Source organism: Puntigrus tetrazona, chromosome 20 (genome assembly GCF_018831695.1).
Source record: "Puntigrus tetrazona isolate hp1 chromosome 20, ASM1883169v1, whole genome shotgun sequence".
Taxonomy (NCBI): domain Eukaryota; kingdom Metazoa; phylum Chordata; class Actinopteri; order Cypriniformes; family Cyprinidae; genus Puntigrus; species Puntigrus tetrazona.
In genome coordinates, this window is record NC_056718.1 from 5,059,662 (window position 1) to 5,086,712 (window position 27,051).

At 40.0% G+C, this 27,051-nt stretch overlaps 4 protein-coding genes across 4 annotated transcripts in view; 2 read left to right on the forward strand and 2 right to left on the reverse strand.

Moving 5' to 3' along the window:
- Positions 1-1,045: 1,045 nt before the first annotated feature.
- On the reverse strand, positions 1,046-4,766 carry fam89a (family with sequence similarity 89 member A). Its single transcript, XM_043220233.1, has 2 exons — positions 4,157-4,766; positions 1,046-3,017 (listed from the first exon to the last, which is right to left on the reverse strand). Exons 1-2 carry the CDS (start codon positions 4,406-4,408, stop codon positions 2,742-2,744), a joined length of 528 nt encoding a protein of 175 aa, XP_043076168.1. The 5' UTR covers positions 4,409-4,766; the 3' UTR covers positions 1,046-2,741.
- A 2,187-nt stretch (positions 4,767-6,953) lies between these two features.
- On the reverse strand, positions 6,954-12,494 carry sprtn (SprT-like N-terminal domain). Its single transcript, XM_043219356.1, has 5 exons — positions 11,804-12,494; positions 10,997-11,096; positions 10,397-10,525; positions 9,781-10,072; positions 6,954-9,119 (listed from the first exon to the last, which is right to left on the reverse strand). The coding sequence occupies exons 1-5, from the start codon at positions 12,115-12,117 to the stop codon at positions 8,059-8,061; spliced, it is 1,896 nt and encodes a 631-aa protein (XP_043075291.1). The 5' UTR covers positions 12,118-12,494; the 3' UTR covers positions 6,954-8,058.
- A 355-nt stretch (positions 12,495-12,849) lies between these two features.
- exoc8 (exocyst complex component 8) lies at positions 12,850-15,945 on the forward strand. The gene has a single exon (XM_043219355.1). The coding sequence runs from the start codon at positions 13,056-13,058 to the stop codon at positions 15,108-15,110; it is 2,055 nt and encodes a 684-aa protein (XP_043075290.1). The 5' UTR covers positions 12,850-13,055; the 3' UTR covers positions 15,111-15,945.
- A 1,371-nt stretch (positions 15,946-17,316) lies between these two features.
- Positions 17,317-27,051, forward strand: part of LOC122324898 (E3 ubiquitin-protein ligase TRIM9) — a 39,316-nt gene continuing 29,581 nt past the window's right edge. The window contains exon 1 of the mRNA XM_043219643.1: positions 17,317-18,194. Within this exon, the coding sequence (XP_043075578.1) occupies positions 17,436-18,194 (759 nt within the window). The 5' untranslated portion in view covers positions 17,317-17,435. The remainder of the gene's footprint in view (positions 18,195-27,051) is intronic.

The window sequence follows — 27,051 nt, forward strand, 5'->3', positions numbered from 1 at the left end:
TTTTATTTGTACGAAAAATGTTCTCGTGACTTTAGAAAATTTTGGTTGGACCACTGATGTCAACAGACTATTTTTAATGACGTCCTTACTGCCTTTCTGGGACTTGAACGTAGTTGTTGTGTTGGGTCACAAAGCTCTCGGATTTCATAAAGAATATCGTCATTTGTGTTCTGTTGATAAATTAAAGTCTTATGGGTTTAGAAGGACATGAGGATGAGTAACACTTTTAACACTAAAGTCATACTGTATTACACATAGGTGAGTATGGTTTTTGCTTTTTATCACTTAGTTAGGAGCAAATTATTAAATTGCGCTGTTATTTTTATAGGGACTACTCAACAGACTTTTAAAAGTTAATTTGAAAACGCCCAAAAAAATTAAAAAGTAAGGTTCACCCGTTTACATTAATGTTAGCGGTTTGTAGAAAAAAGTGCAAATTTTTATATAAATTTAGCCAACTATTTGTTTTAAAACTATGATGTGGGGTTCGAATAAAAAAAGTTAAATGTACCAACCTGGCAACAATTTACCTCAAGGGATCAAAGATGGCCATAAATCAAAGTCATGCAGAAAACATGTCCACAATTTTATGTATCTTTTTCCCCATGTCGTGTGAGGCTCTGTAAGAACCGTCAGTATGTGGTACATTATCTGTGTCCCAATTCAAACGCTGCACACTCCAAAGACCGAATATGTCCCGGATAGCGTTGGGATGAGGGTAGTTGAATTTTTAAAAATACAGCCTCGATTACCTAATGACACAAATCACACTAGGATGTGATTTCATAGCAAGTTTAGGTTGCTTTTTATTATTCTACGCAGCGAGCCTAACTCTTGCGTACACTGTGCATTTTGGCATATGTAGGTCAGGCTGATATTCTATGCATGAGATTTGCATATGAGCACGGTTTACATGCTAAATACTGCAGCAGAACAAAAAAAACATGTATTTAAACATGTTTTTTTGATTCAGTGCATGATTTGAAATGCATACACGCATGTGTATTTATATATCCATAATAATTATTCACAGCACACACATGTATTATGCAAAAAAAACCTTTATTTCGGATGCAATTAATCGTTTGACAGAAGCAAAAGCATTTATATGCTGATATTTTTATATTGAATAAATATATTGAATTTGAACGCTAAAATTCTAAAGTGACATAAAACCCAGACGGACCATACGTCGTTACATTTATTTTATATCGCTAACACACGTAACAGAACATACAAAAGGATCTAACCACGTCATTTAGCATCTTTCGAATGCAAAACTGCAGAAGCCGCTTCACGACCGTCCACAGAGATCAAACAGGCCAAAAATCACTTTCACCGGCTTCTACGCAGATCACGAAAACCGAGTGGGAATTTCCGAGCAGGATCACAGCAATGAATCCCCGCAGGGTAGAAGATAATGAGATGGGTGGCGAGCAGACATTTTCTGGGTGGAACCTTCTTCTGTTAATGAGAGGGACCGAAATGGATGCATGAAGACGCCGGGTGTTGATACGAAACGATAACAAGAGACGGCAAAAAACACCCAGGTTCAAAACCAAGGTGCGTCAAGGCACGTTGTGTGAAGGTCAGTGCCGATTTTGGTAAAAGCACCTTAAGCCGGTTGCATAACATTTCATTTTTTTTTCTCTCTCTCAGAATTAAATACATTGGAAGAATCGGGATTGGCGTAAATGCTGGGAATTCAAAATAGCCACTTGTCTGTGTCTGCTGGTGCGAGCTCAAACACAACAGAGGTAGAAGACATTCTCTCTCGGCTGATATTAATATTCTTATAGAGGAAACACGCTCCGGCGATTATCAATTAGATGATCCAGAACGGCACGCGTGTTCAATCCCAAGGCATTCGATTCATCAACGCATCGAGAAAAGGTTTAAAACGCTTACATTATGGCATGCCGTGGTACGCACGCGCGATTTAACGGGCACTTAACTTGCCAAAAGTTTATCATCTCACGTTACGAACACAGGTGACCTTATGAGAGTCACTCGAGCAAAAAGAGACGCTCTCGCGATATGCACCGAGACGAAGTTCAAGCACAGACGGAAGACTGAACCCAAGCAGCGATTATAAGTAAATAAATAAAACATCTACTATACATGATCTAGAACAGGTTTGCACGATGCGAGAAGTAAATGCTATGGAAATGTTACGGAGCCGGTTATGGATTTACTTACTTATGGATACGTTCGTAATGAGTTACACGATACGTAATGCATTTGAGCAAACCGTTTCGGTGATGCTGCCACAAGCTCTTTGTGCTGGTTATACCCTGGATTACATTTCGGCAAACAACGAGTAGCATTTCCAGCATGTTCAGAACTCATATTTGCAAAAAAAACAACCAAACCCCGGTGTTCTGCGAGCGACTGCTCGACAAGAAATAAGACTTTTCTCGACTCGGAGAAAGTGAAGCATCAAACAAAAACAAAAAAAAAAAAAGTCTATAAATTCATCAACGCAAGTTTAACGTGATTTCCTGTAAACATCATTATGAAATGACATGCTTCTCCCCTTATTAAAAAAAAAGGATTTTATAAAATTTCCAATGTTGATTAAATCAGGAAAAAAAAATACTATGTAGAATATTATACAATAAATAATAATTCTCAATTATATGTCCTATAGAAAGAGTCTGCTGTAAACCTAAACAATGCCAGCAAACTTAATTATGGCACAGCTTCTTTTTTTTTTCGTTAAACAATAAAAGTCAAGTGTTTTAGATCGTGATATGGAACGAGTCGTGTATCCAGCTGTCTTTGGATGTCCCGTTTTTAGGAGATGTGTCGTTTCCATCTGGCGTTTCGGCTGGCGTCATGCCGGACTCGGTATAATATTCCTCATCTTCGTCGAAATAGCCGTTCTCCATCCCGTAGGGTCCGTCCGCGCTGGACACAGCGGAGAGGTCCTGGCAGCTGCCCTTGTACTCCTGGATGGACTCGTGAAGGGACCAGAGCTGACAGAGCAGGGACATGTCCTGCTGCCTCAAACCCACCTGCACAAACATACTACAATGAGTGCTTATGGAAACATCAAAGGGACAACACACACACACACACACAGGAACAAAGTGACTCGAAACCAAACATTTACTTTGAAATCGATCTGTGGCTTCTACACAATGCATATTTAGTGTTTGTGTTTCAAACTTCATGTCCTTCACGTTTAGCTTTGTTCTAATGTTGTAACGACTCGATCCTTTTCCAGGGATGGTTCAAGCGCCACAACAAAAAGGTGAAGCAACAAATATACTCAACAATACACCTAAACAGAACCCTTTGTTTAAAATGGTTTAAAAATCACAATACATTTAAGAATGTAGGAACCCATTTTTGGGCAAAAAAACGAATTGAACACTCATGTTCGAACAAGATTTGTTCCGAATCGAATCGAACATTCGAGTCGAACGCTGTTGGGAATCACAGAGAGATTTCAAAATATTCAAATTAAAACGAAAAACAGTTACAACATTAAAAAGGAACAAAGAAAGATTCGCCAATAATCTGAGAATTTGGCAAACTGAACTTGTGTGTTCATCACCGGTGAGACTGAACGAAAGCGACGAACCGAGCGTCGGTCGATTCGCGGACCGGAGGGGATGTTAAAGCATTCGAGTTAAACGTTTAGAATAACGGTCTCTAGCGAAGCTTTTGGGCAGCCAAGATCGGTTCTTAATTTGTACAGCACGACCGAACATTTTGGGCATCGCAAGTGCGTTCAAAACATCCTTATCGGGCATTTTGAGGATCGCGGACACGTTCATTACTTGAGCAATCGATCGGGGACCGAAAGTGTTAAAAACAAAAAGCAATTAATTCATTAATTAAATAGGCGCAATCTGAACATTCGAATCGAACATTTTCCAGGATCATAGTCACGTTCAAATCATCGCAAGCGAGCGTCCTTGGCCATTACGGACCAGTCGCGAGCGTCTGAATCGATCGATCCGAGCATCTCGTTACTTCCGAACCGTCGAATCGATTCGCGTTACAAAACCGTCCCATTCGTGACTACCTTATCCGAGCACGTTGACTAGGCAGGAAGGTCACTAGCCTTCAAAACACAAGCACTGACAAGTTAAACGAACGCCCGCGGTCGCGAGAACAGCTGTTGCCTGCTATCCCGTACCCTTACCATCTCTTTTCTGAGCAAAGCAAGGGCGGCATCCAGGTTTGCCGGTTTATTCGCCAGCAGATTGTCCGTGTTATTCCTTCCTCGACTCAAGTCGTCCTGGATCATGGTCTTCTTCACGTACATCCTCTCCATCTCTCTCCACGAGCCGCCGCTGGAGTTGAGCAGACCGCTTAGGCTCTTGGGCAACGGCGGCAGACCCTCAATACAGGCCAGCATACCGCCCGCTGCTCCATTCCCAACCTTACCATTCATACTAACATTCACAAATAGCACGCTCTGCTTACAGACGAGTGCACTGTAACGGCATGTGACGGTTTTCTTAAAGACCTTTACACCCCGTCGTCGAAAAGCCCATGTAACAGCCAGCGGTCCGAACAACACTATAATCTGTGAGGCTGAAACTCAGCTCGCACTTCCTGTCGCTTTAAAGAGACCCGGAGCAGACTGGGCGTGGCCGTCGATGACGGACAGCGAGGTCATTAATATTCATGAGCATTAAGTTCTGAATTAATCTTTTCTTCTGATCAAAGCGCAGCCAGAGCTATTGTGTGGTAACCTACATTTTTATCACATGTATGACATTGTTTACTTGCTGCTGACCTGTTTAAAAACAACAACAAAAACAGTAATTTTAGAAAAAAACTAAATTATAAGCTCCTAAAACCAAAAATAACAATGTAGCAAATATAAATTAAATAAATCACGAATTAATAAATATATGCATTTGTACATAAATTAATAAACACACACACACACACACACACAAACTAAAATTAAAATGATTAGATTTTAAAATTAATTAGATTTTGTTTTTAAATGAACTAAATATTAATCAAATTTGCTAACGATCGAACTATTGCTGTTTTAAGGAAAACAACACACACAATATACAGTATATTTTGATCAAAATTTAATCTGATCAAAGTGTAGTAGTGGTTGAACATGTATAATATTTGGATTTGCTACTAACCTGCTTAAATTATTATTAAAAAAAAAAAAAAAAAAAAAATATATATATATATATATATATATATATATATATATATATATATATATTAGGAATATATTAGAAAAATAAAATAACAAATGAATATATGCCTAAATAGTCTTAAATGGCAATAAAATTATATATACTTATTATATTAATTTTTAAAATGTAATAAATATTGTTTGCTTTTGGTACTTGCCTACATAAAAAAGATCACACAATAATTGTGAGAAAAACTCTCTAAGATAAAAAGGAAAATAAATGAATAAAATAAATATATAAAAATAAAGATTTTGCAATCTGTTCTTAAAACCTCGTCTAAATACTTATTTATAAACATACTCAAATATATTCACTTAAAGAAGTGCTACACAAAACATATATACACAAATGTGCTGCATCCATGTTGTTATTGTAACGTAGCACTGGTGTTTTGATTACTGGGTTAAATCCAGATCACAGTCCTCTAATGGCAGCTCAGACCTTGGCTTGAGGAGCACATGGGCAGGAAATGGCCAGATGAATTGACTCAGGGTGAGGTCAGGGCCGGAATCCCGACGCAGAACAAAGGTGTCAGCAGCGGGCAGATGGTGAGCACGAGCAGCCACACACACACACACACACACACCCAGCTGCAGCTGGACACAAAGCACTGACATGAGGCCAGCACAAAGACAGCATGTGCGCCCACACGCACAAAGACAAAGCTGCTAAACTTCACAGCCTTCTTCACCAGCCAAACAACTGCATACACACAATGAACACGAAAAATAAAATCCTGATGAAACTTATCTGTGTCGGATACTCTTGAGAACAGCGCGACGGGATAAAGATCTGACCACGAGGACATTCTGTCATGACAACAGAGCCAAACAATTCACTTTTAACCGGCTCTTTCTGTACTGTACTGTACTGCACTATACTGTACTGTGTCAACACAAGACACGCATTACGATGAAAGGTAACACATGACTATGATATTCTGCTCGGGTACGGTATTTTTTATGCCGTATAATGGATCAAATATTAAATCATTTTCATTCTTCAATCATCTTCCTGGAAGTTACATAACTTTTGGTAGTAAAAGAAAATTTTAGACAGCTATGTGTAACATTTCTGTGACGTTAGTTGGTTTGTGCCACTCTAACATTTATTCAAATAATGATAATAAACAATTCCAAAGACGAAATTTGTAGTTATTTACACAATGGCATGAAATTTAGCTTCACCACAGCATGTTTTTATATTCCACTATGCTGCTTTTCTATTGTCTCCTGCAGCATCTTGTGCATAAGAGTTTAAACGGTAAAGGTAAAATGAGTTAAACTTTTAAAATTAACATCTTGATAACTCGTCTCTTTTTAGTTTATTACCACTGCAGAGTTTTACGTAAACATGTGCTTCTCATGACTTTTTGCAGCATCTCACGCATGGCAGAAACATAAAAACATAGCAGTCCTGTTAAAATTAACTTAACCTTTACTCGAGACAATTCTACATGAATCTTTATGGGCATCAAACTAGTTGCAAACATTTGAATAAAACTATTTGGGCATCAAAGACATGTTCGAAACCTTTGATATATGGACATTAAGTTCCTTCCAAACATTTAAAATCAAGATAAAACAAAAAAAAAAGTGTACGTTTTGGCCATCGTACATACTAGTAGCAAACATTCGAATAAATTTTGGCATTAGTTATTTTTTAAAAGCTCGATATCAACAGTAATGTATTTTTTTTACTGACAAAAAGTCTGAAACTGAAAAGTTTTGAAACTGAGTGTTTCAAAAAGACAAAGGGGAACTCGCATACATAACTGAATATTTATTTAAAGTTAACGCAACAGTTTATAGGCAACATGAGTCAAAAATCAGGCACAATTTAGAATTTTACGAACGCGTTAAATTCCACATAACCGTACAAACAAACATTTATAACCACTTAATAAACGTCTTAATTTAATGTTAAAAGAGTTTCAATGTAAAACGATTTCTAAAACAAAACATCTGCCGCTAAAAAGGCCAACAATAAATTGTGCAAAGTTTTCGCTCCCGGTTTGCCTCGAGAACCTGTAGTGCATGTTAAAACCACTTGCATACATTACAAATGACATCACCGATGCCCGCAGCGTGTCAAACGCTAAACATATCAATGCGTCCTGCCTCTCTTTTTACGTAAATCAATGTTACGTATAAGTGAACTAAAGTAACATCTGCGTGATCTACGTGTAACCCGAGCAGCGTGAACTCGTCATCAGCCATTGTTTACCTTTAAAGGTGGGTCGCTGGTTTTGAAACAACAATACTCGTGACTTAACAATACATCTTGACTATTATTACACCAGAAAGTTTTAACCTGCGCACCCAATATTCATTTCTGGGTGGGGTTAATTCCTCCAGGACGGAAAGTAGGTGTGAAATGATCATGCAGTAGGCGGCACAAGCTCCGCCCCTTCACTCACGGGCCGACCTGCCAGAGCTGTTATTGATGACACCGAACGAAAGAGACCTTGCAAAGCCTGATCCGGCAGAAAGCTAAGCGCATCTAAATCCCACAGCGGACAGTGAAATTCAGTACTGCTGATTCGACACGAACCGCGGATATCAACTTGCACAAGGACAGCGAGTGGCGCCTCTTCAAACCACTCACTCGTTTTCAACTAATCTGTGAATGACGAAAAAGATTTTCCCGTGACGCACAAACGAGGTAGAATAAGTCAATAAGCGCAAAAAGAATATATGGCGTGCTTTGCAGATTTCAATACCAAAACTCGCTTATTGCGTTGGAATTAAAATATCTCATAAAATCTTTCTATTTGAATAGAATTCTATTATATACCTGAGCACTGGAATAGCACAGTAAACACCTCTCCTAGCATTATTAAAGCCCTACAGCCTGTACTTTCTCTCAGAAATTATGAGAGACAGGAATCCAGATGCTCATTAATTGTGGACTCTGGGACTTTGATGCAGCACACTGGGCAATGGACGGTGATCAGGACTGGAGGAGGATCGTTTGCTTGCAGGACGATGTCTTTCACCTCCTCTCTCTGCTGCGCTGTGGACGTGGAGGACTTGGCGTTTGTCTGCTGGAAGTAATCAAAGCTATGTTCAGATTTATGGTCGTCCCATGATCTCTTCTTGGCTCCCGAAGGCGTCGTCCCTGATGTCCGGGGGCTGCCGGTGCTTCTAGGGCTCGGAATGTTGGAATCAGGCTTTTTAGAGCCTCCAAAGTGCTTGGAACTGGACCCTGAATTAACTAAAGTATGTGAATTTTGGGGACCGCCAGTGTTTCCTGAGCTTGAAGCATCTGATCTTAGTTTTTGGTTGCTTCCAAAGAGCTTAGAAAAGTAACCCAGTGTTCCAGTTGCAGACTTTTGGGGGCTTCCTGATGTTTTCGACTGTGAATCTTGGAATTTCAAAGTCTGAGCACTGTTGCCGAAATATTTGGAGAGATGCGACTCTGACTTTGTGGCACCGAATGAGTGATGGTTACTGATCAGGCTAGTTTGCCCGTCTAAGGCACTAGATGAAGATGGTCCATTGCCTTTAGTAGGGTTTGTTGAGGAGGCGTCTGCGGCAGGTTTGGAGGAACCAGCAGCACTGACCGCTCTCTCTGGAGATTTAAGGACTATGGCCTGGAAGAGATCTCGCACTGACCTCTGCTTGCCTTTAAAGTCATTGACTTTGGAAATTCTCACAGGCGAACCGTTGACGTTGGCGAAGGCATTGGTGTTACCAACAGACTTTTTGCGCTGAACATTCGATGCACCTGTGCTGACTCTTTTGAGCAAGTTCGCCTCGATGAGTCGCAGACCTGGAAGGAGCGGTGAGTCAGGTGGAGAGGCAAGAGGTTCGGGTTGAGCTTTAGGAGGACTCTGATTCTGCTTGTTTGTGGATATCTGTGTGTTCCCTCCAAGAACAAAACCTCTCCCACTGAATGGAATGACATTTCTGATGTCTTGTGAGCCAGAACCTGCAACACAACACATATAGTTTAGTCATTTAAAGCTAAAGTTTGATTAGTACAATGTGGGGCTTTTAAAATGTCACACTTTTTTTGAGTAACTCTATATTGCAACACTGGCTCAACCAATGCAATTAGTTCGAGGTGTGATCTGTTGGTTTGACCAATGGCAGGGAGTTTGTGTGTCCGTGAAGCCTTAAGGTGCGTTCATGTTGTTGTAAAATCCATAATTATTACTTATAAACTCTGAGAGCTGCCACTTGTACCACCTGATCTCCACAACATCAGAAACAAGTGATCGCAATCAACCCAAGAAGTACTATCGTCCTTTTTTTTTAATGCGAAAGTAAACCGTTTTCTGTAAATGCGCGAGACTTTGGCTTCATCAACCAGGGAAATAATCAGAAGAATAAAGTGCAGTAAATGGTAAAACTGTTTGTGCTACAACCCAGTGTTTTTATAATGAAGACAATACATTAAAATAATACAGCAAGAAACATATTAAATTTACAAATGGCTATGGATGCGATGATGAAAAATAATGTGGATAAGACTTGGTGTTAACAGACTCAATCTACTACATTATGTTTTATTTTGGATGCTATGTTCTTTCTTTTGAGAAACACTGGTGGGAAAAGAGATAATAATGCGGGAACATCGACTGGATCACCTGTTGTACTGCATGGAGGCTTTGAATTCTTAGAGGTCCCCTCGGAAGGATTCTTGTCTTTCTTTTGATCACTTTTGCCAGTTTTCCCGTAATTCTCTGGCTCCTTGATTTTGGTGTATGTTCCACCGCAGGTCCTCTGGTGCTCAGCCCACCAGGGGTCTCTGGCCGAGGGAGGTCTGTTCATCGCACGCTTTACGTATCCAAAGAACGGTCTGCGATTCTGACAGGGTCCGTTACAGCGCCACCAGTGCTGCCTGTACACATCCACCTCATCGTGAAACGAGTGATATATCTGTGAAAATACAATATTAAATCATAGAAATTTAACCTCTAAGTCATGACGTTTTCAAACATCTACTGAGATTGCTTTGAAAAACTCTTGGTCTATGCTACAAGTTTTCAGTGTCCCAGTCACCAGTAATTTAACGGTTAATAAAAGATTAACAATCTCACTGTGGCCAACAGATTTGGAAGTAAAGGTTAGCATCAAACATTTTCGGTTGTGCTTCAACAAGCTGTTTGTATTTATAAACACCATTTTTGCATAACATACATTTGGACACAGTGAGGTCAAACTGGATATTGTTTTATTCTGAATGCTGGAATTGCATCTTACAGTGATGTTGGTGCCACTTGCTTGGTTGATTCTGTTCATGTGTTTGCAGAACTCTGGACCATGGCCATCTCGATCTCTGTTGTTTTGAGTCACAAAGAGAAGAGCGTGGATCATCTCATGAAGAAGAGTCTGTCGAAACAAACAGTAGCATTAAAGTCATGCTTCAGCTGAGCAAGTAACGCATTTAAGGTACACAACCTGACAAATCTGACAAAGATCCCCATTTTAAAAAAAATATACCTTTATTATCTTTAAACATATTAATGAACATAAGTAAACCTAAGCTGCTTGTGTTAATCTTTTCATATCTATATATTTCTATATTGTTAAACCTCAAATGTCAGCTATACATTGGATTGAATTATTCTTTAAAAAGAAGAAGCAAAACTACGAATGGTATTATAATGTTACTAAACCTAAAATTAGAACAATGGAAAAACCCTTAAGATAACCAGCAGAAAGAAAAAACCCACAATTTTAAGCAAGCAGAAAAACATATGAACTCTGAAAGATTAATTGCCACTTTGAACTTTATAATTTCACTAAAATGCTTATATGGTTAGGGAATTAAAGGGGGATGTGACGGGTTGTTTCACCAACCTGTACAAGATCTTTGCGGGGTCTGAGCTTCAGGAGTGGTTCACTGAGCCGAATGGAGCACAAGCCTCCTCTTCCTTCGTAAGAGCAAACACCGGCACATCTGAGTCAAACATTACAGTGCGTACTAAATTATTACAAATTTTATATTCTGAATTTTTTCCCCCAAAGCACATCAGAAAAAAAAAAACCAAGTGTGGAAGAAAAGATCCATGTTTAAGGAATAGTTCACCCAAAAATGAAAATTACACCAGAAACTACACACCCCAAAGCCAGCCTATGACTTTCTTCTTTTAGATGAACACAGTCTGGGTTTTTTTTTTTTTTTTTTTCAAAACTGACCCAAGCTTGATAATGTTGGTGGATGTGGCCATTATTTTGAAACTGTAAATCTGATATATCCACATTTTTACTGCCTCATCTCTGAAAGAAGAAAGTCATTTACACCTAGGATAGTGTGAGGGTGAGTAGTTTATGGTTTAATTTTTGGGTGACCTATTCTTTTAAGCAAAAAATAAATAAATAATAAAAAAGAAGAATTATACGTGAAACCATCAGAAACAGTCTCCATTCTAAAAATTACTCTTGTTGACATGTTGAGAAACACATCAAGATTGATTTTCTTTCAGGCTGTATGGACATACGGACAAGTCATGAATGATTGAAAGACCAGCATCACATCCTCTTGTACCAACCAGCCTAACATTTCAATATAGGAAGTTTTTTTCATTTCCAGCATTCGTGGCCTAAACACACAGTTAATTGTAGTTACTAGGATTAATGTGGTTCGGTTAGCTGCGTGTCTCTCACAGTGTCATCCGTGGACTCCACTTGACCTCCACACCGCTGAGTTTCCCCCAGAAGAACTTGTCGTTAAACTGCAGGAACATGGCTCTCACGTCCGGACTGGGGTCCAGGGTCTCCCACGACTCATCTACGATGGACAGCGGTCTCTCTGGACTGGGCTGGGAGTACGGAATCACATCCATGAGACCAGACTCCGAGGAGTCGATCCTCCGCTTTTTACTGGACGGGCAGTCTTCATCCGTCCATCCAGCAGTCGCTGTCTCTTGATCAAACTGCTCTTGTAAACGAAGCGCGAGTAAAAAGTCATCATTCTCCATCTTCGGTCTGCTTTAGCAAAAGCAGGTCAACGCCGTCAACCAGCACAAAAACTCCTCACAAAACCATTAATCGCGACAAACGACACTCTTCCTATTAGATCGAAGAGTTTTATATTTATAGTCTAATCGCGGGGTTTCGTCACTTTGACGATGAAGATTAACGTCTCGAATTTTTAAAAGAAAACTGTCAGTGTGTTTCCATCAGAGCCCTACGAGACCCAAATTGCTGGCCAATCGTGAAGTCGCACAGTGTTGGAAATGCTGTTAAATGCATTTGTAAGTCTAATTGTTATAATGTTACGTTACGTGCAGAGCAACATGTTCATGTTACAACGTGTTGGTGTTACAATATGCAAACAGTTTAAAATAACACTACAAAAATAACCCGTGAAAAGGTTTTTTTTTTTGCCATGGAGGCGTAAAATGGTGACCAATAAAATAGTTGCACGGAGTTGCCACGCAAAAAAACAACAGATTTGCGTGTTTTTTTGTTATTTGTCATTTGATATGTAATTATTCATTCGTTACAGGAATAATTATCGCTTGCTAATTTTAAAGAAAAACGCCAGACGTAAACTTTTGCATCGGAAATCTTTATGCATATATATGTTTTTTTGTTGTTGTTTATTTATTCACTTATTATGCATATTGACACGGACAGCAACACTAAAAGACATGTTACACCAGACACAAGCAACAACGTCTTACTAGATGTACATGCAATTATTATTAAGCTATTCAAACATTATTTTGTAAGTCTTCGTCGCGTGCAGTATTTTGAAAAGTTCGCTCGCCACGTGATGTGACGTCACGCGAAGGCGTCGAGCTTTTCCTGTTGAGGAAGCGATCAGCCCTGCATCTCGAGTGCAATGACAGCCTGATTTTCACACAATTACCCTCGCGTTTGTGTTTCATTTTCGCCGCGACATTGAAAAAATATGGCAGACACTGGAAATCGTTTGCGCAAGTTACTGGAGTCTCCTAATTTTGATCCTCAGTCGTACGTGAAGCAGCTCTCGCAGCAGTCGGATGGGGACCGGGACTTACAAGAACACCGTCAGAAAATACAAACACTGGCCGACGAAACCGCGCAAAACCTGAAGAAAAATGTTTATAAGAACTACAGGCAGTTTATTGAGACAGCCAAGGAGATTTCTTACTTGGAAAGTGAGATGTATCAGTTGAGTCACATTCTCACTGAGCAGAAGAGCATAATGGAAAGCATTACCCAGTCTCTCCTGTCTACAGATAAAGATGAAGCTGCCAAAGAAATGCTCGCGGCCTTCCCAAAGGAAACCGAGGAGGTTAAACAAAGAACCCTGACAACACTATTGGAAAAAGTGGAAGGATGCAAGAACATCATGGAAACCCCAGGAAGATATCTGGTCTATAATGGTGATCTTTTGGAGTACGACGCAGAGAACATGTCGCAGATCCAAAAGGTCCACGCGTTTCTGATGAACGATTGCCTGCTCATCGCGACTTGGCTGGCGAACCGCCGCGGAGCCGTTAAATACAAATACAATGCGTTGTACGATCTAGAAAGCTTCGCGGTTGTGAACGTGAAAGACAACCCTCCAATGAAAGACATGTTCAAAATCCTCATGTTCCCCGAGAGCCGCATTTTCAAAGCCGAGAACAGCAAGATCAAGAAAGAGTGGCTGGAAATTCTGGAGGAAACGAAGAAGAACAAAGTGGCCAAAGACAAAAACGTAAAGGAAGAGGAAGTTCCGACGTCGCCCGTCCGACAGGAAGTCTCCACAAACCCATTCGACGAGGATGAGCCTCTGTATTCGGAGGAGCTGGTGGATCTCAGTCCCGAATGGATCCAGGAGCTTCCAGAAGACCTCGACGTGTGCATCGCCCAGAGAGACTTTGAGGGTGCCGTTGACCTTCTGGATAAGCTCAACGAATATCTGAAGGAGCAACCGGTGAGCCCACGAGTGAAGGAGCTAAGAGGGAAGGTGGATGAGCGCGTTCGGCAGCTGACGGAGGTCCTGGTGTTCGAGCTCTCGCCCGATCGCTCGCTCCGCGGAGGACCTAAAGCCACGCGGCGAGCTGTCTCTCAACTCGTTCGCCTGGGACAGTCCACAAAGGCCTGCGAGCTGTTTCTGAAGAACAGAGCGGCGGCCGTCCAGACCGCCATCCGCCAGCTTCGCATCGAGGGCGCCACGCTGCTCTACATCCAAAAGCTCTGCAACATCTTCTTCACCAGCCTGCTTGAAACCGCCAGGGAGTTTGAGACGGATTTCGCAGGCAACACCGGCTGCTACTCGGCCTTTGTGGTCTGGTCGCGTTCAGTGATGAAGATGTTCGTCGATGCCTTCAGCAAGCAGGTGTTCGACAGCAAAGAAAGCTTGTCCACCGCTGCGGAGTGCGTGAAGTTCGCCAGCGAGCACTGCATGCAGCTGAGCGAGATTGGCTTGGACCTGACCTTCATTCTGCAGTCCTTGCTGGTGAAGGACATCAGGGCGGCTCTCCAGAGCCAGAAGGACATCATCATAGAAGCCACCAGGCATCGTAACTCTGAGGAGATGTGGCGCAGGATGAACCTGATGACTCCCGAAGCTCTGGCCAAGCTCAAGGACGAAATGCGCAGCTGCGGGATTAGCAGTTTCGACCAGTACACGGGAGAAGACTGCTGGGTCAACCTGAGCTACACCATTGTGGCCTTCACCAAGCAGATGATGGCCTTCCTGGAAGAAGGGCTGAAGCTGTACTTCCCAGAGCTGCACATGGTGTTTTTGGAGAGCCTGCGGGAGATCATACTGGTGGCGGTGCAGCACGTGGACTACAGCCTGCGCTGCGAGCAGGAGGCCGAGAAAAAGGCCTTTATTCTGCAGAACGCTTCCTTCCTGCATGAGACCGTGCTTCCGGTTGTGGAGAAGCGGTTTGAGGAGGGAGTTGGGAAACCAGCCAAACAGCTCCAGGATCTGAGGAAGAGCTCTCGGCCTGTCAGGGTCAACCCCGAGAGCACCATGTCCGTCGTTTAATAGAGATCCGTTTGGATGTGAACTAGAGCTCTTCAATACATTTCACTACATTGCACTCGCGTGACTCCTGTTTGGTCTTGCGATACACTCCTAACTCTTTAAAGGAAAAAAACCCTGAAAATAAAAATTCTGTAATTTTTTTTTTTACTCGCCTTTGTGACTAACCTAGAAAGAAAAAAAAACGAACCGCAAAACATTGCATCTTTTACATTTCTGCCACAGAATAAAGCAAAATAGGTCATTGTGATCTCGTGATTCTGGGGAAAAAGAAAGGCAGGGTATATACGTAATCACAATTTATGAATGAGTGTTGTAGAGTAAAAAAAGTAGTCTTGTGACTAATTGCAAATTTAGATTTTCAGAGTTTACATCCCACAATTCTGGCTTTTCTTCTGAGTGAATTTATTGCTCACAGTTCGAATGTGTCAGAATTGCTTATAAATTGAAATTGGTAATACATTAATAGCTTGCAATTCAGCCTTTTTTTAAAATTGCAATTATTTGCGAGCCATAAGTGAGAATTGTTGAGAATCTTTTTTATTCTGTGGCAATGGTATAACACTTAAATTGAATGATATTAGGTGTATTAATTGTGCTTTGATGAGAGATCAGCTGTTCTTTAGTCATATATAATAAACTGTGTATTAAGTAAATGTAAATGAACATTGCCCTGTTGTAATATAAAGTTTTCATTTGTCATTTCAATCAAACATAAAGACAGATGTAAAGATGAAAACGCTTTTATTTATACTGTTTTCTTTTAAGCGTATTTTTGCACACATAAAATAACATGTTTGGTTTAAAAAAGCAAGGTGCATTAAACTCACTAAAAATATGCTGCATTCTTTTGATCCTGTGCTCCAGATGCCCAAGCTTTTACATGCAGTGCCCCCTGGTGTACAGGGACTTGTTCAATAAAAAAATAAGGCTCTGTTAAAAATCCCAAAGCCACAGTCTTGGCAGAGTTATTAAAAATATCCTTCTTTCGTCTGTTTCTTTTTCTCTTTGATACCGCTGTTTCTGCTTCCTTCCAGACTGCATATCCTTGATCAAATATTAGCAAGGTCTTACTGTATTGGGTTTTTGTTGTTTTAACCCTACTGACGCTCAATACGCAAACAACTTGGAAATTAAAATTGATAAGGAAGGAAAGGTTTAAGGTGTTAGCACCGTTTATGAATCTTAAGTAAGCATATTAAATAAAATTTTTAAATAAGAATTTTAACGCATGCAAGAATATATAACTCCACTATTTGATGCAATCCCCGTTGCACTGACACACACAACACGGATGAGGCTTTTCCAGTGTTCTAGGTATGTGTCACCCTCTGGGTTATGACAGGAGTTGATTTTCTCTTGGCAGACCCCCAGCCTAATCTCACAGATCAGTCTCGCGCCTCTGAACAAAACGACAGGCATGTGTGAGAGAACAAAAGCATGTGCCTTTGTGCCCCTGATTGTCAAATAAATGCTTTAAGCCTGCGCTATTACTTTAGATTGGACTGGAAATTAATCAAAAACCTTTTGTGATTTTTCTATTACAAACACATACACAAATTTTTAAAAATATTGAAATTATACTATTTGTATATTTTTTTTTAAACTTTACTACACTAAAAAGTGTATATATAAATACACTTTATTTTTATTTAATATTTTTTCCATTATATATATATATATATATATATATATATATATATATATATATATATATATATATATATATATATATATATATATATATATATATATATATATATATATATATATTTTTTTTTTTTTATTTATTTTTTTTTTTTTACATGAATGTAATACTTTCCCCATTACTAGTCGATCATAAGGTGGTGTGGTGATGTATGTGTGATGAAGTACTTATTAATTCTGAGCTGTAATTAGACTGAGTGGGCAGGGTGGACTGTGAGCAGCCCGATGCATGCTGTGAAAAATTCCTTGCTCTAATTATTCACGGCCACTCACAGAAATAGGCTACTGGTCAGCTCTCTCGGATGCCAGCACAATTACAACGGCTGTCCTCCTTTGACGGAGTTGTTTACACACGGGCTTCTTTAAATTGCAAATTAGGCTTCCCCCCCCAAACCTATGACCCTTAAATACGGGACGATAATACAAATTCTTCCAGCCGCATTTAATTAGCAGAACGACGGGAGTTGTAGTTCTTACGTGGTCAGCAGACGCGGCGGGTATCGGCGTGGGGACTACAACGCCCACAAGCGTCCTCTCACTGCGCGTGCGCGGAGCGGGTAACGGGAGCTGTCCGCGTCGGTAGTGCTGCTCTGATTTCGTTGAACGCGTGAGAGTGGGTTTATGGACGCGATGGAAGAAGAACTGAAATGCCCGGTTTGCGGTTCTCTCTTCAAGGAGCCGATTATTTTACCGTGCTCTCACAATGTCTGCCTGGCGTGCGCTCGGAACATCATCGTGCAGACTCCGGAGGGAGAGACCCCTCCGCAGAACCGATGCTCCTCGGACTATGACTATCTGGATATGGACAAGATGAGCATGTACAGCGAGACGGACAGCGGCTACGGCTCATACACCCCCTGCCTGAAGTCTCCCAACGGGGTGCGCGTGTTCCCGCCGGCCCTGCTGCACCGCCACTGCTCCATCACCTGCCCGCTGTGCCACCGCAGCGTGTCCCTGGAGGAGCGCGGGCTCCGCGGCTTCCAGCGCAACCGGCTGCTGGAGGCGATCGTGTCCCGCTACCAGCAGAGCCGCGCCGCGTCCGTCAAATGCCAGCTGTGCGACCGCAATCCGGTGGACGCCACGGTGATGTGCGAGCAGTGCGACGTGTTCTACTGCTCTCCGTGCCAGCAGCGCTGCCACCCCTCCCGCGGACCGCTGGCCAAGCACCGGCTGCTGCCGCCGGCTCCGGCGCAGGCGGGTACCGCGCAGCCGGCCGGCGCCTCCGCGCGCAAACAGGTGACCTGCGTGGATCACGAAGCGGAGAACTACAGCATGTACTGCGTCTCCTGCAAGACCCCCGTGTGCTACCAGTGTCTGGAGGAGGGCAAACACGGCAAGCACGACGTGAAGCCCCTGGCCGCCATGTGGAAACAGCACAAGGTAATTAATAGCTTGTGTCGCATGGTAACGCATGGCACTTTCCGTGATTATATTTACTCCAAGGTACTTTCAAGAACAGCACGGCCCTAAAAGGGTACTCGTTTTCCTTATTTAAACAAGTACATTAAAACAAGTTGGCGTGGTAGCACACTAAAAAAGTTACAAGAAGTACCATTCTGACCCTCTCTGTGAAATTCAGGGTAAAGTCTCAAAATCTATTTATGAGATAACAAGAATCAAAGTTTAGAGTATGTTCTCAAAAGACTTTCCCCCTAAGAATATGAAGACACCGAAGGGTCTTTGGGGAACTATCGATGCTCTTATTTTTAAATATGGTATATGGAAACCTTTTTATGATCATAAACATGAGATCATAACATTATATGGATCACATCGATGTTGAAGTGCTATATGTATGAATCAATAAAACGTGTATTTTATCCCTGAAATAAGTTAAAATAACAACACAGTCATCAACAGCCATCAAAAAGTCAATTTTATACTTATACTTTCACTTAACCTAATACACCCTAATTTTTCAAGGTAATTTTGCAATAAATTCACATCGCTTAGTTAACCTTGACATTGAAAATGTTCAGATTTTGTCCACCTAAACTGAATATTTTTACATTTTCCTTCAGTAAATGTTCAGCGTGGAGTTATTTGACCCACCTTGCAACAGCATGCAGATGTTTTGAATAAGGAATAAAGTCTATTGAATGCCATTTTTAGGGAGTAAATGCACGTTCTTGTGATCCAGGAGATGGTTCACATTTTTGATTTTGAGTTCTTGGTCAAAACAGTACACACTTAAGCTGTTTTAACACACACACACACTCAGCCCTCTGTCGGATTGCACTTGCGCTCGTCTCTGGCCCTTCAGCTCCGCTCTGTGTGTGTGAGTAGGTCAGCGTAAGTGCCTTATGTCGTACAGTATGTGTGTGAGCTGCTGTGCAGTGGCGGGGGGTAGCAGGAAATTGAGGAAAGCGTGTGTGGGGATGGAGAGAGTCACGGTGTGTGTGTGTGTGTGTGTTTTATTGTAGGCGGGGAGGAACTGTGTGAGTGTGTATGAGTCAGTCTAAATTCTAGCCTCCCGCCGGGCCTCTTTTTTTTCCTTCAGCGCTTTAATGGATTCAGATGGAGCCGACAGAACGGATAATTTCACATGTATTGCACAAAGCCGTCAGATGGATCGGTTAAATTAGAACACACCATTCTTTTAGTCTTAGTTTAGCGGGAATCTCTTCAGTCGTACGTTGGGACGCTTTTGGGTGTTTGTCTTTTAAGAGGTGATTGTGGCAGCGAACTAAACATGGGCTGTGAATCACGAAGACGGGATATATACGTTGATTTCACTGAATTAATGCATTAGATTGCAGATTTAAATGATATTTTTTTTATTGCTGGATTACACATCGTAACCTGCCCTGCTGGGAAACACACTGTATAAAGAGAGACGTTCAGTATCAAGTTAAGATACAGGCTCATAAAATATTCTCTGTTAAGCCTGAATTAGCCTGACATATCTTCTCATATCTTCTCCCAGAGAGATTGTTTGGAAGCCCGTTTCAGTTAAAATATAAAACAGATGCTATATCGGAATAAAACACATTTTGAGAAACAAAATCAGAGTGAAGTTATATATGTAACTCATAACAGAATTACGGGATATAAAGACCCGTGACTTTATTTCTTGGCGTTACATAAACACAAGAAATAAAGTCACAATTGTAAAAGATAAATTAAAAATTGTGAGATATAAAGTCACAGTTACGAGAAATAAAGTCGCATTGTTACCGTAATAACAAAACAAAAAAATAATAATTTTACAACTACGAGAAATAAAGTTGCAGTATGAGGAATGGCGTCGTAATTGGAAGCTATAGTGTCTCAATAACAAAATATAAACTTGTAGTTACTTTTTTTGTGAGGCATAAAGGCCTTAATGGAAGGAAAAATTGCCGTTTTGTACTAGTGTTCACCTGTCACCACTTCAATTTGTTAAGAGCGTATTGATTTGATATTGACTTATTTCCCCGTGCCGTGAGTGTGTTCGAGTATTTTAGAAGATGTTGTATTGCTGTGGAACTCTGCTGAAGTCAATACACACACTCCCATAGCGGATTACTATTAGCCGACCCTTGACCTCCGAACTCTAACCCTTTTCTTAAACACTACCCATTGCCCCGACCCTGACTGCCTACACGGACATCTGTCCTCTAAATAGTACTGGGAGTCAAGTGTATGTGTGATGCCATCTAGGAAAACCCAACACACGGTGAAGTTTAACGTTTTGATACCGTTTGAAAATTGGGCTTTAATTATGTCCGTAGCTTGAACGTAACAGAAGCAAAGGCTATCCGAAGTCGGCTGATAGCTAGGAATGGAATTTTGCGAGAAACGGGTTTAAAGCGAGACGGGTTGCAGTTTTACTTCACGGGTTTAACGAGAGATGCCTGTCTGTGCATCATTACACGAATAGACTAACGTTAACCTGAAGAGGACGGTTTCCGTCCTTTATCATGAGCGTGGTCTCTGAACTTTTGATCACCCCTTGGATCGCACGAATAGTATACCTAATAGTTTATATTTAGGAAAGCGACTGTTTGTGCACCTGTGTATATAGCAGGCTGTCATCGGACTCCTCCTCCTTGCTAATTCAGTCATCCCATCATTCATCTCCGGATGTGAAATAGTCTGTTATAACATCGTTTAGGGCAACCTTTTTTAAACCACGGACCGGTTAGAGTTGAAAAATACAATTGGGTTGCAATGTGGTGGTTGGGGACTTCTGGTTCAGGGCAGAAGAGCAAGATCGTTTAAGTGAGCAGCTAGCATTACTTCAGACTGCATTGTTTTCTTCTCATAGTATTAAAAAATAAATAAACATTGATATACCTTAATTACACGCGTTATATAGGTTCAGAGTGTATATTACAACTGCGCTATCTGCATTTACATATTAATGTTTGTACTCTTTTATCTGCATCACAATTCAGGTTTCATGTAGCTCAGTTGGTAGAGCTATGTTTCATTTGACGATATGTGATCATGCAAACATGGGTTGAGCTGCTGGCTCTTTATATCTCGCCCCCTGTTGGCTGGCTGCAGTACAGGTCATAAACCCTGCCCTCTCCACGTAAACGAATGGGAAATGTATTGCGCTTTCAATACAGCTTTTTGAAAATATGGTTTTAGACATTTATGGTAGTTGTTTTCATGCTGATATAGGTTTAAATGTTCGCTTTTTGTGATAAGTTTGGTTTTAGCTAGTAATTTGATGCTATAAAAACATTGCGGTTGATTGGGTCTGCAGGAATTTAAGCGGGAGTTTGATAACGCGGCTCCTCCTCATTACTACACTGTGCTCCAAATGACGCCATTAACTCAAGATGGCAGTAGCCATACTGAGATGATGTAGCTTCCAGTGTTTTCCACATTTTTTACAGGTTTGATCCCAGAGAACTCACATGCTCTTAGGGTTAGGTTTAGGGGTGGGTTAGGTATGGTCTTTCATACAAATGTACAAATTACAGTGAGATCAGTGTGAAAAGTCCACACACTGCATTTAAATAAACTTGTTTTGATTGATATCACAATGACGACAGACGCAATTACACTGTCATTATTTTTATGCTCACTAGAGGTTGCTTAGCTTTTAAAATGTAGGTCAAAATAAGGTGCTTTCCTGAAAATTTCCTGATAACGTCCCAGCGAGACATCCGATGAATTTTCTTGCATTTATGTAAGGAATAATTGATGGCGGACCATTGAATTATTAGAAAAATAACACACAACGAGCACCAACACCTTGGGCGTGCATTATTTTTCGTATAATTCAAGGCTCATTGTCAATTATGCCTTACAAATATATGTTGCCTACTGGTTAGAGACTCAGACTCTTTAAAAAGAGCAAATGTTATTTAAATGAAATTTTTTCATAGCAGGTTTGGAGTGTTAATTGCTTTTAGACAAAACAGGTTTATGCCAGAAGGGATACTTAAACAAATATAAAAATGTACTTTATTTAAATAAATAGTTTTCTCTCTGTGTAGCAGGACTGTAATTTATAAATAGGGACATATAATATCCGTTATACTTGTTCAAATAAAAATCATAACTGACGGATGTCACTAAAATAAACTGAATGAAAAAGGCTTTTAGCCTCAGTACACTTAATATATGTCTTCTGTCAAACAAACACAGTCTTCCGTGTGGAAATGGCAGTCCATGTCACTAGAATAAAAAGTGAATAAATATGACTGTAATGCCTAGACACGTAATACAGGAATGTCGTCTGCTTCCACACATAAGTACAGTGTGTGGGAATAGCTGTGACCTCCTCCTCCACCCACATTCATGACACGCAACGGTGGTTTTGCCTCGCACACACACACACACACACACACACACACACACACACACATTAGCAGATCGAATGTAGGTTAGATGTTTCAGACTGAAATATGCAGTACCACTCCTCCATATGTCATCGCTGGTGTGTGTGCGTATGAATGTGTGTGTGTGTGTGTGTGTGTGTGTGTGTTGTCTTTTTCACACTTTTTCTTGCTGGCTATCTGTGACCAAGGAAACGGCTCAGTAAACTCAGACCACTGACTGAAAAGACGTTAATACAGACCAACAAATAAGACAGAAAGACATAGTGTGGCCGAAAGAAAACAAAAAGATTAAATAAAAGAAAACTCTTCTTTTTTTTTGACTTTGTTGACGTTTGTGCAGCCGGCTGAAGTCAAGGATGGTCGGCCAGCAGGGTTTGATATGAAGCTATTCATAGAGAAGACAGGAAAAGACAGAAAGAGAGAAATAAATATAGAGAGAGCTCCACACACCCTCCTACAAACGTGACCCGTCCTGTTCAACGCCTGAGTACAGGATCCTGCAATACAGCAGGTTTCCATGGTTACGCATGAATATTACGTCAATGTTTCATTTTCCCACACATATGAAAAGAACCATCAGGGACTGAGGTTCCTTCAGATTCGCCGAACAGACAACCTCTGATTTTAACCAAAAAGAAAAAGGCTTCCAGGTCAAAATCTGTCAACTGAAATGTCAAATATATCATCTCAAATATTCATTAATGAGCATCTGAAGCTTATTCTTGGGAAATAATTATTTACATTGTGACTGTATAAAATTCTCACCACTGTAATGGTCCCACGTGTTTTTGTATTTTTTCTAAATGGTGGTTGTTAACAGCATATTTCCATAATTCAGTGGTTTTTAAAAATGTAAATAAGTATGGATTTAAATAAGTTAACCAAAATGCTAGAAGTTACAATTCTATTACTTTTTTAACACTGTAAGGACAATAACAATTGCTGTTCTGCTAATTTGTCTAGAAAATAATCTCTTAATGTATTTGGGGTTTTTTTGGGGGTGAAATGAAACTCTGAAATGTTTCACAACTTTGTTACAGTGAATGTCGGCTTAAATTTCAGCCTGTTCTTCACAAACTGAAAACTTTTGTATGGATGTTGACAAATGTGATCACTATGAGCTATGTAGAAATTCTATATCTTTTATAGATCGGAACAACATAAGACTGAATTTCAATTTGGTGTAGAATTTACGGAACCTTTAAAATGTTTACAAAATGATATTTTGGTTTAAATAGTGTTTTCTTGTGAAAACGCTCCACTTTTTTTATGTTTACTTACAGCGTTGCAATTAGTATTGCTTTAACTATTTTGGAGTGATGAGAATATACAAACCTCTTGGCTTCTCTTACCGTTTCCAGCATATAACACTCATTTTCAATTCCCTAAATCATTAATAATAATGATTTCTTAGCACCGTTGCAACGCTCTGTCAGAAATCCACTGAAAAATGGATGATGCCAGTGACTTTCTCTCTGTCCACTGTGAAAATCAAACGACGGAGATGTACAAGCAGGCGAGAGACAGAGAAAGAGATGTTGTCATCAGTAGGGAGATTTGTGCGAGCGGGTCAGATGGGTGATTGCTTCGGCTGACCTCCAGATGTACAGCATTAATCACACAGCTGCCCACAGAGACAGAGACAAAGCCTCCGCTCCAGAACCTAATGAGCTGCTTGCACTGCAAAAATCATTTTCTTCATTAGTCATTTCGTTCCTGTTTTCCAATAAAAACTCGATCTGGAGACTCTAAAATTAACAAGATTAATTTATTTGAGAGACAAAATCTGGTAAGGCATTGTGATATTGATCAGATAATATATTGATTCATTTTTTATTTTTTTTAAATTTCCCTTACCATCTGTGAGATGTTTATGTAGTCTTGCATTATCCACTATTGCACATCAAACTCAAAGGGGTGCTTGACTAAAAAATAAGTAGAAACATCTTTTAAATGTAAGGTCGCCAAAGTTCGAAAAGTATCAAAAATGTATTTAAAAACGTTTTTCACTATGCAAAAGAGTGTTGCCAACACACTCTCATGTTAATTCTTACCTAGGCTTTTATATATATATATATATATATATATATATATATATATATATATATATATATATATATATATATATATTTTTTTTTTTTTTTTTTTTTTTTTTTTTTTTATTTTGCAATTATGATTTAATCCAAGTTTTTTTTTTTTTACCTTTATAGAGGGTTAATCCATTAATCTAATTAATACTTCATTATAATGTAATTGTTCTAATATGTAGAAAAATCATATATGGCTGGTTTACAGTAGCTATATACCTTGTAGACAAAGCCGCAAATACAACACGTAATTGCTATATCTGCATTACTATAAGAGTAAGTTTACAGTTGTGGTAAGTGTAAGCATTAACAGAACATAATTTAACAGGTAGTGTCATTGTCAAATTACACTACATACTTTTTTTAATAGGAGGTAGCAAAATCTGACAGGGTAGGACAAATCGACAGAACACAGAAGAAGCCCCGGCCCAATTTAAAGCCTGTGTATTACCCTAAGTGGGCTGCAAACATAAGGGGAAGCGCTCATTTTAGCCAATTTATGGTAACGTTGGCATAAAATGTGTTTTGTCTTCTCTTAAACGGTATTAATTGTATCTACTCAACTCTTGTTCCTAATTTTCATGTATATATCATAACGTGTTAAGTAAAGGAGAGTTTCAGATGGAGAGCTTGTGAAGGATGTTATTGTGGTGCTATGTAGTACGTTAAACTCCAGGCTCAGTGTAGTGGAGGGGAGTTAGCACTGTTTTAATACCCAGCAGTTCTAGTTAGAGGTTGTTTTTAATAATAATCTTCTCCCGTGATTTCGATCCTCCTTGTGACAGCTCGGCTCATTTTGACAGAATTTGGTGGCATCAGCCACATTAGCTAACAGAAGCCTGCTCGGTTTGAAGGTGATTTCAGTGTTCAGTTTATATGAAAAACTCATAAAATAGTTGCATTTTCCCGATCGGCTTGTCCAAAGCAGTCACTCATGAATAATTTATGTTGAATTCCAAGCTTTCCCATGAAATCCATATGAGAGATAGTTTGCCCCATTTTTTAGCATATAAACCCTAAATAACTGAAGACATTCTATTTATTGCACATATTTCAGGAAGTATCGATGTACAAATTGACAATGTAAAATAATGAAACCCTTTGTGTGAGTAATGAGAGTTTTATTAACAGACACTACATGTGACAGCGGGTGAAGGATCAAGGGAGCTTAGCTAACATTAAGTAACTTACATTTGTTGTTTTTTCTTACTAATTCATTTAAGGAGTTCTATGAAATTCACTTTTGTTCACGTTACTATTCTTTGTTGCTTATTAAGGTGAAGAATGTGTATGTCAATGAGCCAAAGTCAAAGCGATTAAATCTCGAATGCATTCAGCGCTTAGTTCAGTCAAGTAGCGATTGTCCTTTTTTATAGCCGTACACACATAGCTGCTGGCGTACACTGTGACTTTCATTTTTATTTGCAGATTGGTCAATAATCTAAAATAGTACACACAAATGGAGAATGTTTGTCTTCTAAAACTGATGACCCTATTTTGGGCCTACTACAGTTAAGATGCTGCATTAAAAGGTCTGTGAGGAGGTACTTCACTACATTTTGGAAGAGAATCAAAAAGGGCAATAGGTTTAGATGTGACGGCTAACCTGACCCACTCTTTAGTGCGCACTCCCTGAGGACTCACAATCAAGGTCACTACTACATCAGCACAGATTTGTATCTTACATAGACACACACACACACACACACACACACATTAAACAAACACACAGCCTCAGACCAGCAAACATGCTGATAAGGCAAAAGCCCAATTGCTCTGTCAAAAAAAATCATCCAACAGCAGTTATTGAGATGTCACGAGTGTCTCTGTGATGTCCCAAACACACACACACACACAGAGACACTGACTCGAAATTCAATTCACGTCTCATCAGCTCTTCATCAGATTGCTCTGCTGAAGTAGATAATGGGATAATAGCGCTCCGTCTTTTAGCAAGAGTCTAAATAAAGAAGCTCCACTTTTCTACGTGATTTGATATTAACGTTGCCTCTTCACATTATTACACTGTTCAGTAAATCAGTATATAAGGCCACTAAAGCGTTGTTATAATCAGGCACTGGATGTATTCTTCTGACTGACATCTTTTTAACCCAATGGTTACTGTCCAGTTTTCCACCTAGACACCTACTCCACACTTTTATATAATAATCATATATACACTGCCTTTTAAAGGTTTGAGGCCCTTAAAGTTTATTAATGTTCACATACTGTCTTTAGGAACAAGACAGTAAAAACAGTTATAATGTATAATATTATTCGTTTAAAATTTTAATATATTTAATAATTTTGTTAGGGCAATGTTTGGGCCAGGAACTGTTTAAAAATCTGTAATCCAAAGGTGCATCAAAA

Coding starts and splice junctions, on each gene's coding strand:
- exoc8 (XM_043219355.1), top strand. CDS start 13,056: ATGGCAGACACTGGAAATCGTTTGCGCAAGTTACTGGAGTCTCCTAAT.
- sprtn (XM_043219356.1), bottom strand. CDS start 12,117: ATGGAGAATGATGACTTTTTACTCGCGCTTCGTTTACAAGAGCAGTTT. Junction 10,073..10,396: donor CAAGTGGCACCAACATCACT/GTAAGATGCAAT, acceptor GTATTTTCACAG/ATATATCACTCGTTTCACGA. Junction 9,120..9,780: donor GCCTCCATGCAGTACAACAG/GTGATCCAGTCG, acceptor GTTGTGTTGCAG/GTTCTGGCTCACAAGACATC.
- fam89a (XM_043220233.1), bottom strand. CDS start 4,408: ATGAATGGTAAGGTTGGGAATGGAGCAGCGGGCGGTATGCTGGCCTGT. Junction 3,018..4,156: donor CTTTGCTCAGAAAAGAGATG/GTAAGGGTACGG, acceptor ATGTTTGTGCAG/GTGGGTTTGAGGCAGCAGGA.